At 36.4% G+C, this 16,884-nt stretch overlaps 1 protein-coding gene across 1 annotated transcript in view; it reads right to left on the bottom strand.

Annotated features, from left to right (window-relative positions):
• Positions 1-841: 841 nt before the first annotated feature.
• LOC131679233 (protein amalgam-like) overlaps positions 842-16,884 on the bottom strand; it is a 425,726-nt gene continuing 409,683 nt past the window's right edge. Inside the window, exons 10-13 of the mRNA XM_058959907.1 lie at positions 13,340-13,459; positions 12,421-12,591; positions 11,356-11,568; positions 842-2,878 (exon numbers count right to left, since the gene is read on the bottom strand). Coding sequence (XP_058815890.1) covers positions 2,523-2,878; positions 11,356-11,568; positions 12,421-12,591; positions 13,340-13,459 — 860 coding nt within the window. The 3' untranslated portion in view covers positions 842-2,522. The remainder of the gene's footprint in view (positions 2,879-11,355; positions 11,569-12,420; positions 12,592-13,339; positions 13,460-16,884) is intronic.

Genomic DNA, 16,884 nt, shown 5'->3' with positions numbered 1-16,884 from the left:
TTCCCATGTACTTGTTTTTCTTTTTGAATAGTGGAATGATGGAAATTTGCAACATTAATACTTCAAAAATGCTCGAGAAACTTCACAAAGAGCGATAAATGTTTCCCTGTTTTATTGAACGGCAAAATTTTCAAACGAAATATTCTAAATGATGAACTTCCAGTTCAAAATCTCCCGGATAATCCAGTTCACTCGATACACGCTCCTGGAAAATGATGCTTGTTTTAATATTTTTCTACGGGGATAAGTTATAATTTTTTTGATTTTGAAGGAAAAGGTCATCCAAACATTCAAGAACGGGTAAGTGCACAATTTTTCGAAAAATCCCGACCCGACCCGTACCCGGAATAATTATTTTTTAATGTACCCGACCCGACCCGTACCCGGTGATAACAAAACCCGAACCCGCCCCTGTTCCTACGGGTACGGGTTCGGGTCGGGTATCGGGCAAAAATACCCGTACCCGCCCATCTCTACTAAATACCCATCTTAAGAGCAGCCCAGTTAGCGGACGAACGCTGTATTGTATTTTCGAGGAAGAATGCGAATTGATTGTTACATTTAAAAACTTTTCCAGCTTCCTTATGTAAAGCATTTTCTCATCACCGCATATTACGTTATGAAAGTCGCATCAGTAAACTATGTATTCTAACGGGCACCCAAAATAGACAAAAACTGTTATGATCCACAATACCCACAACAATCCCATACAGCACGCATCAATTTAATCTGATTTGCATCGAAGATCATCCGCTTGTGATTTTTCTCTGTTCGCGTTTGACTCCCTCCCGAAATCGTAAATCCATTATTTCTAGATTAACCATTTACCGCATGTGGTTTAGTTCAAAAACAAACTCAAATCGGGCGCATGTAATGAATAAATTCAATAAAATGCACCCTACCCTTGCATGTGTGTGTTATTTTTCGATACGCACCTCGTTTATGGTAATTGGACATTCGTTGTGTGTAATGTACTGTTTTCCCCCGACACCACAGCACTATCCTCGGTAGCTTATAGGGATGAGCCCGCTGTGGTGGTCATTTCAGTGGGAGCTTACCCACTGTGACACCGCGTACCGTGTAACCTTTCTGCCGTTAAAATTAACTGTATATGTACATACAAAACGGCAACCGATTTGCAGCCTAAATTCATTTACATCAGTAGTGCCAGGAGGGGGTAATTGTTTTTAAATGCATTTCAGTATTTACTCTGACTCATATCTGACATATCACGGGCGCGTCCCTATTTCATTTTTGAATTGTGGTGTTTGGAGTGAGCAAATCATTGGAGTGTTGGTAAAAGTACTTTTTTGATTGGCTGGTGCATGTTTACTATTACATTTTAGAATTATTACCCTTATGTTGCAATAATAAATCGCCTGTGGTTACACAAGATGGTTACAGTCAACGAGGGATTTCGCGCCAACTCGACCAGTGCACCATGGGGTCGAGATTAGTTGATGGAGACTTGATTTGCCTCCATCCACGCGTTGCGCATATCAAGGACAAATTAATACGTGTCAGATTTGTGATTCGACGACACACTAAGGAAAACCGTGTTCCGAAAGCGCTACTGAAAACTCATCAAAATCATAACATTGAAATGCAAGAAACTGTCTTTAATACCATACCCTGGACCACCAACTGCTAAATTTGTGTTTGCTATTCAGGCCATAGTGAGAACTGGCAAAGCTGCGGCCAGTATCTCCACGACAACAGTCAGCCACATCAGCAAGGAAGCAAATACCAACGGGCTCACAGTCATGGCAATAAAGAGGATCTGTTTTTAAAAACACCATGACAGAATTATCGATAAAGACATGCATGAGTAAGAAATAAATGGTAACCAAGATGCAGCAGGCGATGTCATAAATACTTCCCCATTGCAAAAAACGTCTTTACACGCAATTGCAAAATGCGAATGAGGGATTTGAAGATCCTCACTAATATAAAAAGAAGAAAAAAATAACCTTGTAAATAAACGAAATATTTTTTTAGCAGAGCGGACATAGCGTACCTCTTAATATAGGGTTATAAGTTTTTCTAATCCGAAAAAAGAGGCGAATGACCTTACGGTTAAAACCTCTATAATCGAAACAAAACCATCAAATCATTTAAAAGAAAAGTGTAAAATATACTATTAGACATATCATAGCGCTAGAAGTATGCGCGCACGAGACATTTCACTGGAATTCGTCATGTAGTATCTGTTATAAACTAATATAAACTATTTTTCATCTAAGCTATTTTTCATCTAACAATAATCCTTTCCTAAAATATCAGTTCTTTAACTGAAGCCTGAGAAAAGATGAAACAGATTCGAAGATGAAACAGATTTAATTACAAAACTCATCTCGCGCATAAAATTTGATCCATCCAAGCGCACTCCGATTGTTATCCCGCTCATCCACGGCGAAACCGATCAGCCCCTCCGATATATGCCCTCCGATATAGATGTATTTATAATGATGATAATATGCACACGCATCCTAACAGTAGTGATAACACCCATAGACATAATTTCATGTAAATGTCAGCAACATCAACAGGCTATAAATCATCAGTAAACAACAGCTTACGAAGGCTGCCGCCAACCCCCTTCGCTGGGGTGGCAACAGCAGTGATCCGTCGAGCCAGCCCGCACCGAACCCGAACGGGCCCCGGCTGCACGATGCCGAACCGCTGTTTCGTATCCAGTGGGGTGGCTGCCGCGACGGGATGGACGCAGGCATTTGGGTGTTGCGTGCCTTCTCCAGGCTGCTTCCGCTGGGGCCAGTTCCGCCGCTGTTGCTGCTTCCGGTGCCACCGTACACACCCGCACCGGAACCGTAGCCACCGAGACCACCGCCGTTCGCTCCGGGACCTCCTCGGGGGGGCACTATGGGATGGAAAGTAAAAAGCGAAAAAAAACAATACTTTCGATTAGTTGTATGCACGCAGGAAGTTTTATTTTCGGGACGCACGTCATTTAAAAGCAAATTTAATATTTATTCGCTCAAATTTATGGGAGAGCATGTCCTTTTCGTTCGTGCGTATCGGACGCGTTCCGCAAAATTCGTACACATCAGGACATATCGGATGTCGCAAGTCGTTCACGGCAGAGGATTGTGCTGGTGGAAATGAAATATTTTTTTTATGTTGATGACACATCAACTCAATTTCCCGAACGTTTGCGTTTTTTTGTATTATTTTTTGATGGATTGTGCAGCCCACCATAGAACAACATGCTGATCAAAATTGTGCATTCTGGCAAATTGTTATTTTAAAAAATGTTTGGATGCTAATTACAATAACAGAAGGGGGATTTTAATATTGTGATGCATTTCAGGAGATTAGGTTGGCAGACCGTTTCTAATTGATTTTCATACGACTGGTGTTAATTGTGCTATATGCCGAGACTACGTAAAATAATTTTTTATTCTAATTAGATAAACGAGATAATCAAAGTTTCTACCAAATATAATTATTTAAGCGCATTACACAGCTTTTCTACCATATATTTCCATTATTTTACATGGTAGAAAACCTGTGTAACGTGCTAAGTACATTTCACTAAAACCTTCGTTCGCGTGTATATTAGAAGTCTTTATGAGCATGTTTCGCATTTAACTCTTTCTTTGTGTTTTCTCTATTTCAATCAATAAGAGGAAATTCGAACTACACCTGTTAATAAATCGTAATTTAAAAAAAATATGTTAGATTGCTTCGAACATGTGTACAATCATTTCTAAAAGATTTCATACCTAGTTTTAATTTTAGTGAAAATAGATTAAACACACTGTACACGCAAAGTAATACCAACATGATGTGAAAAATGTACAATCGCCACGGACCCTGATAATCGTATTAATTAATTTATTGCGTTTGCGCTGACCTGTTCGATGCCTGACCGCCACGGCGGAACCAAACGCCATCCCCGATTACCCGCCCGCTTGTGTATTGTGCTTTTTCCCGCTGGAATGGAAATTAATTGAGCCTTCATTTTGGGAGTGATTTTAAATTAATAATCTACGGGTTTCCCTTGTCAACTGGAACCAGATCCCGGGTATTGGCAAACAGTTCCAATCAAATTCGAAAGGCAAAAACACCAGCGGTTGGAAATCCGGTCGGTTAGAACAATTGTGGTAAATGTGCCGATGGAATGCATTATTCGAGGCAAATTTTCGTGAGTCATTATCCAGGGTGAAATGCTGTGGTTCAACTTTTTTCATTCCTCGTAATCCGAAACAACAAATTCTGGTGGCGATCCTGGGCGGTATAAAGCCTGAGGTCAACTAACCACTTTTTATTCAATTCGTTTATTTGATAAGGCACGTTTGCGTTAGCTTAAAGGTGCCATTTTTTCATTGTTTTATATTTTGAATTTCTTAAAACTAGGGGGTTACACATTTCAATATTATTTTGTTTTTATATAATATACCTAATGTGACATCCCCAGGTTCCTTTAGAGTCGAACCAGACCCCGAGATATTTGAAAGTTGAAACCTGAGCAGTTTGACCCATTATTTGAAGCTGTAGTTGCGCTAGTTCATGCTTCCTAGAAAATACGACTAGCTCAGTTTTCTACGTGGAGAACTCGATACCTAGCTGAAGAGACCAAGCAGACAAATTGTCTAAGGTATCTTGCAATGGTCCTTGCAGATCGACGGCTTTGGGACCTGTAATAGAGAACACATCGTCATCTGCAAGCTGCCTTAGCGTGCAGGTATTGACAAGACATTCGTCAATGTCATTCGCGTAAAAATTATAGAGAAGAGGGCTTAGACATGAGCCCTGGGGAAGGCCCATGTAGCTAAATCGTGATGTCGATAAATCACCATGCGAGAAATACATTTTTTTTTTCAGGCAGCAAGTTTAGCCAAAAGTTGTTTAGAGTCGGTGAAAGACCATGCTGGTGCAGCTTCTCAGAAAGAATTTTGATAGAAACTGAATCAAAAGCCCCCTTTATATCTAGGAAAACTGATGCCATCTGCTCTTTGCTAGCATAAGCCATTTGAATTTCTGTTGAGAGCAACGCAAGACAATCGTTCGTCCCTTTGCCTTTGCGGAAACCAAATTGTGTATCTGACAGTAAGCCATTTGCTTCAATTATCGAGGCGAAACAAGATCATTTTCTCGAACAACTTTCGGATACAGGACAGCATCGCAATCGGTCGATACGAGTTGTGGTCGGAGGCTGGTTTTCCTGGTTCCTGGCCTTCACTTGCCTCCAGTTATGAGAGACAATATTACCCTCAAGAAACTTATTAAATAAATTCAACAAGCGTCTCTTGGCAGAGTCTGGCAGATTCTTTAACAAGTTAAATTTGATTCTGTCTGGCCCTGGGGCTTTATTGTTACATGACAAGAGAGCAAGTGAGAACTCCACCATCGAAAAAGGTGTTTCGTTCGCGTTATCGTGACGGGAAGCGGCGCGGTAGATCTTCTGTGCCGGGGCGGAATCTGGGCAAACCTTCTTGGCGAAATCGAATATCCAACGGTTTGAATATTCCACGCTCTCATTAGTACTGTTTCGGTTTCGCATACGTCGGGCTGTTCCCCAAAGAGTGCTCATCGATGTTTCTCTCGTTAATCCGCCGACGAACCGGCGCCAATAACCGCGTTTCTTGGCTTTCATCAAACTCTTCATTCGCTTGTCTAACGTCGCGTATTGTCAAAAACTAGCGGGTAACCCGTTGTTCCGGAAGGTCTTATACGCGGCGGCCTTCTCCGCGTACACGTCTGAGCACTCTTTATCCCACCAAGGATTGGGAGAACGTTTTTGTATGTTCGCGCCAGGTACTGGCTTAGTCTGAGCTTGATTCGCACTGTCGAGAATCAAGCCAGCCAAAAAGCTGTACTCTTCCTCCGGAGGAAGTTCTTGAGTAGATTCTATGTTGTCGGATATTGCGGCAGCATAGCTCTTCCAATCGATATTTCGTGTGAGGTCATACGAAATATTGATTGTTTCCAATTGCCTTGAGCCATTATTGATTGAGATTGCGATCGGCAGATGGTCGCTACCGTGAGGATCTGGGATTACCTTCCACATGCATTCTAACTGTAGCGAGGTCGAGCAAAGGGATAAATCTAATGCGCTTGGTCGCGTTAACCAAGTTTCACATAATGCAAATGCATCGCAACTCAAATTATTTTTTAAAATTATGAAGGAATCGATTTTCGGGATGATACTTCTGCTATTCCACGGGTTCAGCACCCGCGCAGACGGGAAAAAGCCGTAAATGTATCAAAAAGGTAGATTTCACTTATCTGTATACTCGTTTCCCACGACGCACCAGTCCAGCTTATATAGCTGGTTATTGTTCAATCCTCACTTTGCGAATAAAAAGGTTGAGGAATGCGGCCTAACGGTTAACACACGCACAAGAGAAGATAAAAGTCCAAACCTCGAAGAGGCAGAGAATGGCAAGATAACCTTAAACGCGGATTAGTACTGTTCTTTTTCGCACGGACCGAAAACAAAACACCTCTATCTCGATCGAGCGATGCGTAGAGACTGATGAGGAATTCCACGAAGATCCGTCCGAAAATCTTTAAAATCGTGACCGACCATCTTAGATTCCAATGAAACTTTACACGTTTCACCGTCATTCAAGACTAAATATTTTCCACAGGTAATAAGATTATTTTGACTCAAGAGCAACTTTTCAAAAGGGCGTAAACGTTTCTACGTGTATGAATTTCAAAAATTTTTTGTTCGGTTGCTGTATTTTATACAGCAAAACTATCTGAGAACGAGTTACAGGGAATGAATACTTCTATCTGAAAAAAATATACACTGAAGAAAATGTTGTGTCATTTTTCAAAAAAACAAAAATTTATGATAAAAATTTAAATTGCGAAAAAACCCATTTTTTTTAAATTTTTATATATTTTGTTACCAAAAACCTAAAGAGAAAAGAAACATTTTGAATGTGATTGCATGATGGAGAAAAAATCGATAAAAAAGTTTTTCTAACAATAACTTCGTACATGTTTTTTTAAATTTCATACTAATAGACATACAAAATTGTAATTCTATTACAGAATATAATTCTAAGCACCATTTAAAATCAAAATGCATTTAACAAAAATCTTCCAAAATGCGATAGTTTTCGAGATATTTGAAATTTTGCTCCTTCAAAAACAATTAATTCGTGTAATTATGCTCTTTTTAAAAGTTATTCGAGTTACCCCATCAAAAAATGTCAAAATTTTAATGTTTATCGTTTTAAAGACGTAAAAGCAACTTTTTAGTGTATTTGGATCCTGGAGAAGCTTTCAATAAAAAAGTTTTCCTAACAACAACTTTTGACATTTTTTATAATTCTTACTATTTGCAGTCAAAAATACAATTTTCTTTTTGAATATTATTCTAAACGCCATTTTAAATCTAAATGCTCTTAACAAAAATTTTCTAAAATGTAGTAGTTCTCGAGATATTTTAACTTTTGTTTTAACAACACAATTATTTTGTTTTATTACGACCATTTCATAAGTTAGTCGCGTTTCTCCATCAACAATAAAAGGTTTTTCAAAAGGCCCGTAAACTTTCGTGCAATTTTTGACATCAAGGCGATATTGTAAACCATTTGAAAGTTACATGAAAGCAACCAAAATATATTTCAACCATAGGGTCTGATGATTTAACTATATAGTTGAATCATATTTGGTTGTTTTTATGTAACTTTCAAATGGTTTACAATATCGCCTTGATGTCAAAGAGAAAGTTGCACGAAAGTTTATGGGCCTTTTGAAAAACCTATTATTGTTGATGGAGAAACGCGACTAACTTATGAAAAGGTCGTAATAAAACAAAATAATTGTGTTGTTAAAACAAAAGTTAAAATATCTCGAGAACTACTACATTTTAGAAAATTTTTGTTAAGAGCATTTCGATTTAAAATGGCGTTTGGAATCATATTCAAAAAGAAAATTGTATTTTTGACTGCAAATAGTAAGAATTATAAAAAAATGTCAAAAGTTGTTGTTAGGAAATTTTTTTTATTGAAAGCTTCTCCATGATCCAAATACACTAAAAAGGTTGCTTTTGCATCTTTAAAACGATAAACATTACATTTTTGACATTTTTTGATAGGGTAACGCGAATAACTTTTGAAAAGAGCATAATAACACGAATTAATTGTTTTTGAAGGAGCAAAATTTCAAATATCTCGAAAACTATCGCATTTTGGAAGATTTTTGTTAAATGCATTTTGATTTTAAATGGTGCTTAGAATTATATTCTGTAATAGAATTACAATTTTGTATGTCTATTAGTATGAAATTTAGAAACATGTACGAAGTTATTGTTAGGAAAACTTTTTACCGATTTTTTCTCCATCATGCAATCACATTCAAAATGTTTCTTTTTTCTTTAGGTTTTTGGTAACAAAATATAAAAAAAATTAAAAAAATGGGTTTTTTCGCAATTTAAATTTTTATCCTAAATTTTTGTTTTTTTGAAAAATGACACAACATTTTTTTCAGTGTATATTTTTTTTCAGATAGAAGTATTCATTCCCTGTAACTCGTTCTCAGATAGTTTTGCTGTATAAAATACAGTAATCGAACAAAAATTTTTTGAAATTCATGCACGTAGAAACGTTTACGCCCTTTTGAAAAGTTGCTCTTGAGTCAAAATAATCTTATTACCTGTGGAAAATATTTACTCTTGAATGATGGTGAAACGTGCAAAGTTTCATTAGAATCTAAGATGGTCGGTCACGATTTTAAAGATTTTTGGACGGATCTTCGTGGAATTCCTCAATAGAATTGATTAAATGAATAAAAAGAAGAAGAAAATGAATTGATTAAATTGAAAAATAAGGCAATGTTAAAAAGTTATAAATTAATTGAAAAAAAGAAATTGTGTCAAATAAATAATTTGGATAAAATGAATAAATCTGAAACATAGTCAAATTATTAAAATGAAGAAATTTAAAACATGTACGAACTGGAAAAAACAAAGAGAATGCGTAGAAGGAAAACAATGAATAAAATAAGTTAAAAGAATGATATGAATAAAATGTACAAAAAAACTGATCAAAGTGAACCCAAAGAATGAAATGAATAAAATAGATTAAATGAACCCAAATGAACAAAATGAATAAAAAGAATGCTGAGTGAAATAAATAATTAAAATGCAAAAATCATATACTCAAAACTAGTCAAATATTAAAAATGAATAAAATAAACAAACGAATTGATTCATTTAAAATTCAAATCCATGAAATGAAGAAACTGAAAAAATTGACTATTTAGAATGAAATTAAAAACCATTTTTGAATAAAGTAAATGAATAAACCGGAATGTACGAATTTGAGAACTATTGTATCAGAATGTTATAAATTGTTTTTGATAATCCCTTCATCTGAAAAATGGCTAATTAATATGCAATCACCTTTCTAAAGTTGTAATCCTTTTTTATTTTAACCTTTTTGTTTTCGTTGTTCTTTTCTTGGCGGCGTCGTTTACGATTATCTGGTATTTCTACTTTATTGATGGACCTTAATTAGTTATCAGGAACCTGGAACGTTCAATTTGTTTTGGAATTCAAAGTTGTCATTTTGGTTACATATTCGCAAAAAAGAGTTTTCTGCAGAATACGTAAATAAGCGCAATTGGAAATAGCAAAGTAAGACAAGGTCACATATGCTTTCAAACCCCTTAAACAGAGAGCGACAGAGAAAGAATGCGATTCGTGAATGAGAAAGGTAGAATTTTCAAAATTTTCATTTGTATTGATGTAAATAGTGTGAAGTTTCTAGGCTATGTCGATAGCACAAAAGCCGTGCATTCAGTAGATATTAATGAACTCTCTTTCCAGTCATCCTTATAGCGTGTATATTGTTTCGTTTGGAATAATCGTTCAGGAAATATGGCTAAATGAGTCCTATACAAACCAATACTACGAAAAAGAAATGGTTCAATTTTTCAGGATAAGTATTTAATTTGGTGGAAACGCAAGCGCCATTGAAAGTGTCACTTGATATAAAACTGCTCTAGATGGATAGGCATGCTTGACATTAGAAGTCTTAATTTTCTGCGAATAAATAAGTTTCTTCGTGTTCATTTGTTGTTACAAAGTAATGTGCATGACATAAATGTAGATCAAATGTTTCAGTACACAGTACATCCAACGCCTCTCTACTAATTGTGACTGCCATTGAAACATCAATTAAATTTTACTTAGTATAGAGCAAAAATGGACAACGATAAGTTAGAAGAAACATTGTACTTGCATCCCCCATCGAGAATGGGGTATTTAGGAGACTGTTTTGACAAGATCACCCATATCTCAGAAAGTAAACAACATATCGAAAAACAAAAATAATAGTGTCAAATGGTAACGTTAGGCCTTTTATTTTAAACTAGTTTCGTTAAGATCGGGTCATCCATTGCTGAGATAATTACATGATATACATACACACACATACAGACATTGTCTCAATTTGTCGAGCTGAATCGATTGGTATATGAGACTTGGCCCTCCGGGCCTCGGAAAAAGTTTTCAAAGTTTGAGCGAATCCTATACATTTCTTTTGTAAGAAATGTAAAACTATTCGGAAAATTACTGGATTTTAGTTTCAGTTTGTCTGCGGTATGGAAATATCTACCATATGTCGCTGTAGGTATTGGGCTCGACCTCGGCAAGGGCAAGAGATGAAATTCCGGTTCATCGAATACCACGTTCCAACTGTAATATAGTACACAGAATAAGAAGAATAAGATAATTGAAGAAAAAGAGGGTAATCGAGCTGCAACTGCACGATCTGTCTCTGTATACAGCCGCCAACGCACGCCGCAGAATTACTTCGGTATTATTTTGGAGGAATTTCTTCCGCAAAATTCGCAAAAGTGTCCGGGGGCTGAGAATGCGGTTATAACACCTAAGTATTTCATTCGTGACTTAGCACCTCATATAAGGCTTGAGAATTGCTAACACAAAGAACCAAAATAGACTCGTTGATCTTTACATAGCTAGATGCACGATAAAGGATTCATCGTCACTTGTCATTTCAATTTACCTGACATCTCGTACTCAAATTTTCTACTTTGCCGCTTTAGATGGATATTGACAAGCTCTCCAATATTGCATTCATCAAAGAAGTGGAACGGTGCATACGTTCGATGGCATCAATTAAAAAGCAACCTGTCCCCATTTTCATCTCATCGAGTCGAAACAAGTTTCAGATGACCGAATTTCTGTGATAGATTCGTTCAGCCTAGTATCGCCATGGTGTCCCAGAAAAGTGCACGGTATTACCTCTACCATCCTACGCATGTCGAACTCCCACCAATCACCATCACAACAACGCCAACGGCCTGATCGAGCCGGAGAAAATTTAGTACATATACCCTTTATACACTTACCGTCCGATCCGAACCCGCCGAGCAGGTCGTTCTCCTGGATGTGATTGATGATGTAGCTGTCTCGGTTGAAGCCACCGCCCAAACCACTTTTTCCGTTGCCATCGTGACTTGCCTTACCGTGGCTCTGATGATGCTGCTTCCGGCGGGGCTGCTTCTGCGTTGGCGGCACGTACGGTGTCGGGGTAGTTGTCGGTTTCGGCGGCAATCGAAGTTCTGGAGGTTGCGAGGGAAGTGGACGGAAGAAATATAATTATTAATACAAATTTACATGCAATTAATTTGGATGTTGCCGGCCGGCAAATGTCAATAAGTGAACGGGTTTAAAATGGATGCTGCAATTTTTCGCCGACGGAAGGGTACCCCGCTGATGACCATATTAAAATCGAAACATTTGCATCTGTTGCTCGGGGGAGAACATTAACTAGGTTAGTGGAAGTGGGAAAATTATCTCATGCTACGGCGAACATGTACATGGGAGAAAAGTCGTTTAGAACAACCGTTCGGCCGTACTAATTTAGCATCAATTTTACTGTCACTCACACTTGAGGGGACTTTGTGCGGCGCAAATTGGTCACTCGCTTGAGTGAAATTCAATTCGAAAGCTTTTCAAAAGATAGCTGTTTCGAAATCCGATTTCGGGAGCTACTGCGTTGATTGAGAAGTGATTCTTTCTGACAGGAGAACAAAATGTAGACAAGCGTAAAAACGATTACGCTGTAAGTTGACGTATTTTCGTAGAGTTGACGCACTTGCATCTGCAACTGGGAGCTGTAGACAATTCGACAGGATTTCAACATAACAGTTTACCACTTATTTGTTGAGGTTGTGCTTACGTAAGAACTTAGTCTACACGCGTCGACGTCACGCGAAACAGGACACAATACTTATTGTTCTTACTAACGATAAAAAGGAGTAAAAATTTGTCTTTTTACAGACCGGTTTCAGGCTCTGCGTTGCTCATCTACAGTAAGAAGAATAAGTGTTATATCCTGTCCTGCGTCTCAACGCACATGATTGCAAAGCAACTTGTCCTTTCCTATTCGTACCAACCACCATCAATCTCACCTTGTAATCGTATCCGGGCGTCGGCCTTCCCCAGAGCGTTAATACTGGAACATGCGTACGCTCCGAAATCTGTTTTCTGGAGATTTTTCACCGTTAAATTAAGCTGCCAGGTAAAGGCGTTCAGTTTTTCCTCGGTGACGACGTACTTTTCGCCCTCGTACAGTTTGATTCCTGCGGAGGAAAGAAGAAAAGCTAAACGCAGAAGCAAATGTGCATGGTCATGGTTTGAATTGAGCCGAAATCGCCTGTAACGAATTAATCTCGGGGAAAAAGCTCTGGGAAACAAAAAACAACTTCAATTGGCTAGAAGGAAATCCCGGACTTCGGTGAGTAGCAGGCAAGCCCAAAATTGTATCCCATAAAGCAACTCTCAACAACAGACGTTCATTCCGATTATGGCAGTAAGGGATGTGACTTCTTCTGAGTAAGACCCAAGCAAGAGCGATAAAAAAGCTTGAAGCGTTGTCGAGAGCCATTGCACGGACAAACTATGGGAAAGGTCCCCGCTGTTCAAAGTTGTTCTTGTGCCCCACTGATGTTAACGGTAGGGATCAAGCGTGAAAAACTCTGGAGGGAACAATTTGAGAGCTTTAGCGAAACCCTATCGTGAATTGCATGGGAAAATAAATCAAAATTACATGTGAAATCGCACCAAATGACTTGTGAAATTGGAAAAATCGGAAACAGGCAACCACAGCGCCGTCATTATCAACATCATCATCATCATCATCATCATCATAATCAATAACGAAAATCTCGCACCGCGTTCGCCTCTTCCCGAAACAATATACAAGGTGCATTTTTGCTGTCACATGCAGCGACCCAGAAGGGGTTGTTTTCATTCCATTACGTTCCCAGGGAGCATGGCAGCATGGGGGACAATGTGAGACGAATTAAATACTGAGTGGGTACTACTTACCATCGTTTTTGTACCACCCATTGAGCGGCGTTGGGAATGATTCCACGGTGCACTGCAACATGACGTGACTTTCGACCGGAGCTGCCACCAACTGATTGCCGGCTTTCACGCTGGGTGGAACTGTAATTGACAAATTGGAAGGAATTGAAGAGGCAATAAATGTGAAGTGAAATAATGGTGCAATGAATTTTTTTTACTGAGGTAGTACAGATGGAGCTTAACAGTTATGCTAGTAGGTATATTTTTACTCATACATAGATGGCTGCAGATCGTTGGAATATGCGGCCACCTGAGAAAATATACCTTATTGAGGATTTTGAGAATAAAATTCGAAACTTCTTTCTAGGCACGATTCGTGCATAGAGAATGATAAATAGTTGGGTCAATCACAACATAAAGGGTGTTACAATGTTAAAATTTATCAAACAATATGCGTGTAACTCGGCCAAACTTTTTATTAAAAAATCAAATCATGTCTCTTTTAAAAGTTTAATTCACACCGAATAAAAAAATCACTCAAGCTTCCTTTTTAGCGCATGCAAATGGCCGGGCCTGTCGTTTAACTCCTTCCATCAAATTAGTTATGGGATTTGCGTTACGACTTCGTCTCATCAGAACGCGACACGTACTTAGTGACAGGACTAAACTAGTGCCGGATTGACGCTAGCTCCGAAAAACGAAAACACTATTTGTGTACCTGCGTGATATTCCACACGAAAAAGTTCTGATTAAGCTGATGAGAATTAAAGAAGTCGAAAGTTAGTTTGGCCTTACGCGCCAATATGGTTTTAAACAGTTAGTTAGTTTTTACCTAAATTTGGGGTCATGTATTCGTGAACTGGTTGATGATTCCTTCTATATTATATGATTCCTTCTATATTATATTATCTATATCTCTTATTCATAGAAACGTGAGCTCGTTCATAATTCCTAATATAATAGTCACGCCCGACCATGCGTGCCCGTGAAATAGTTCATAAATCATAAAATATTGTTCATGTATTCGTGAATTGGTTCATGATTCCTAGTCCAATATTCACGACTGAACATTCATGCTCGTGAAACAGCTCACAAAATCATGGATTCGTCAACTGGTTCATAATTCCTAGTACATGATTCACGATCTATCTTGAGTGCTTGTGATATTTAAAAGATATCACTAATCATTTTCAATTTCATGCAACTGCACATGGTCATGAATTTTTCACGCGAGTTATTTTATAATATTCGGTTTTTTATGTAATATATAGTTATGTCCAGCTACTAGTAATATTTTTTAAATATTTTTATTTAAGTGACTTTAAAGTTCTTCATTCGTCACGTGCGGCGCTTCCATAATTTTTTTTAAATCCGCAAATGTGGTATCCCTGGCTGACGTAAAAATCCGCAAAAATCGGCAAGCAATAAAACCCCATTTGATTTATGCAAAATTCCCAAGTGGGAAAAATTTTGGACCAGACCAATTTTTTTGTGCATGAGGGCACATACCTTACATAAAGTAGTGTTTCGGATTCTCTTCGTCAGTAACCAGCACCAGGAGAATCCGAAACACTAAAAAACCATACTTTATGTAAGGTATGTGCCCTCATGCACAAAAAAATTGGTCTTGTCCAAAATTTTTCCCACTTGGGAATTTTACATAATTCCAGGCGTTTGGTACTTATACCAAAAGACAGTTTCGGTTCATATTCCTCGTCGACAAACAGAACCTCTGTGCTTACTATCGAGACATCACTTGGTATAAGCCAGTGGTTTAGTGTTCACGCAAGACGTGTGACTTTTTGGAATTTAGTGTCTAACTAGTGCTGATTTGGGTACTAGTTCAGATACATAGTCTAACTGGACACCCAGATGGTGCTAGTTACTCACGAGGAGAATCCGAAACACTAAAACAAAAAAAAACATACCCATTTGATTTGTATTTCAATATTAAGGAATTTTCGAACTTTTTACAATCAATTGAAAATATGCATGAATAATTACATTTATTTTTCAAGATTCAAATGTCTGGCTGAAAATTCTTTCCATATTCGCCGCTGAATGTGAAATGACTTATACTTTCTCAATCAACTGAAGGAGCCGCGGTAATTCGTGTATACCGATGGCATACGCACCTTATCCCAGAAATTTGCAAAATGGAATATTCAAAAAAACACACGAATTACAAATAGGAAAATTGAAAATTAATCTTGATAAAACTTATTAATTTTGAAAACAAAAAGCAACTAAAATTTACCAAAAACAGTGTAAGAAAATAAAAACATCTAAAAAATTGCTTTTTTCCAAATTTTTAGACGTTTTCTAAAAATTTATTAATACTAAATACATAAAAGATCAATAAAATTCAAAGGAACGGATATAGCGTAGTTAGTAAATTGATTGGCTTGTACGCAGCTCACGTGGGTTCAAATTGCAACCCCGCACTATTTAAAGATTTTCTAATGACATTTTTCTATCCCAAATGATCCTAAAATTAAAACCTCTGCAATCGAAAGCAAAAGCATTAATGTCAAGAACTCGTATTTTAAATTCAAAGAGTTTCAATATTGAAAATTTAAAATCTTGAAAATGTATTGCTTGTTAATTATTAAAATGATTGAAAATTTAAAAATACTTGAAACTACAAATATAAAACTTTACATTTGTACTTTCAAATGTAATTTAAAAATAAAAAACTTTAAAAATTCAAAAATTTAAGAATTTAAAAATACAAAGCTTAAAAAATGTACAGATTTAAAAATTAGTAATTTAACCGTCGTTTAAGATCAAACATTCACAAAAAGCATGTACAATTTAAAAATTAGAAGAGTTAAAAAATTTAAAATACTGGAATTTAAAAATTTACAATCTTAAAAATACAAAAAATTAAAAAAAATCTAAACTATCCCAAAATTTAAAATTTTTAAGTGCTAAAGAGTTAAAAATTTGGAGATTTAGAAATTGGAAATCAAAAAAAAAGAAACTTTGAAAATTTCAAATCCAAAAATTTAGTAATTTAAAAAAAAATTAAAAAGATTTAATAATTTCCAAAATTTAGAACTCCAAATTAAAAAAAAGTTAAGCCCCATAAATTTTGCAATATAAAACTTTCAAAATTCTAAATTTTTAAAATTTTTGGCCATTTTAAAATCCAAAAATTTAAAAATGTTAGAACCGAATTTTTTTAAAATTTAAGGATTTAAAATTATAAAATTTTAAAATCCAGAAATTTTAAACTTCCAAAATTTAAATATTTAAAATTTTGAAAAATTTAAAAAAATAAAGGGTTATGAATTTAAACATTTGTTAATTTATTCATATAATAATTTTATAATCCAACGATGTAAAATTTATTGATAGAAAAACTTAAGAATCTGAAGATTTAAAAGCCTTAAAATCATAAAGATTTAAAGAGTTAAACATTAAAAAATACAAAAACTTTAAAATTCAAATATTTTTAAATTTCGAGTTTTCTGCCCAAAATTTAAAAATTGAAAGTGTCTAAATTTAGGAATCTAAAAATTTCGAAATTTTGAAAACATTAAATGCTCAAAATTTTGCAAATT

The sequence above is a fragment of the Topomyia yanbarensis genome, chromosome 2, assembly GCF_030247195.1.
Source record: "Topomyia yanbarensis strain Yona2022 chromosome 2, ASM3024719v1, whole genome shotgun sequence".
Taxonomy (NCBI): Eukaryota; Metazoa; Arthropoda; class Insecta; order Diptera; family Culicidae; genus Topomyia; species Topomyia yanbarensis.
The sequence above is the reverse complement of the archived record's forward strand: the minus strand, read 5'-3'. Positions and strand labels throughout refer to the sequence as shown.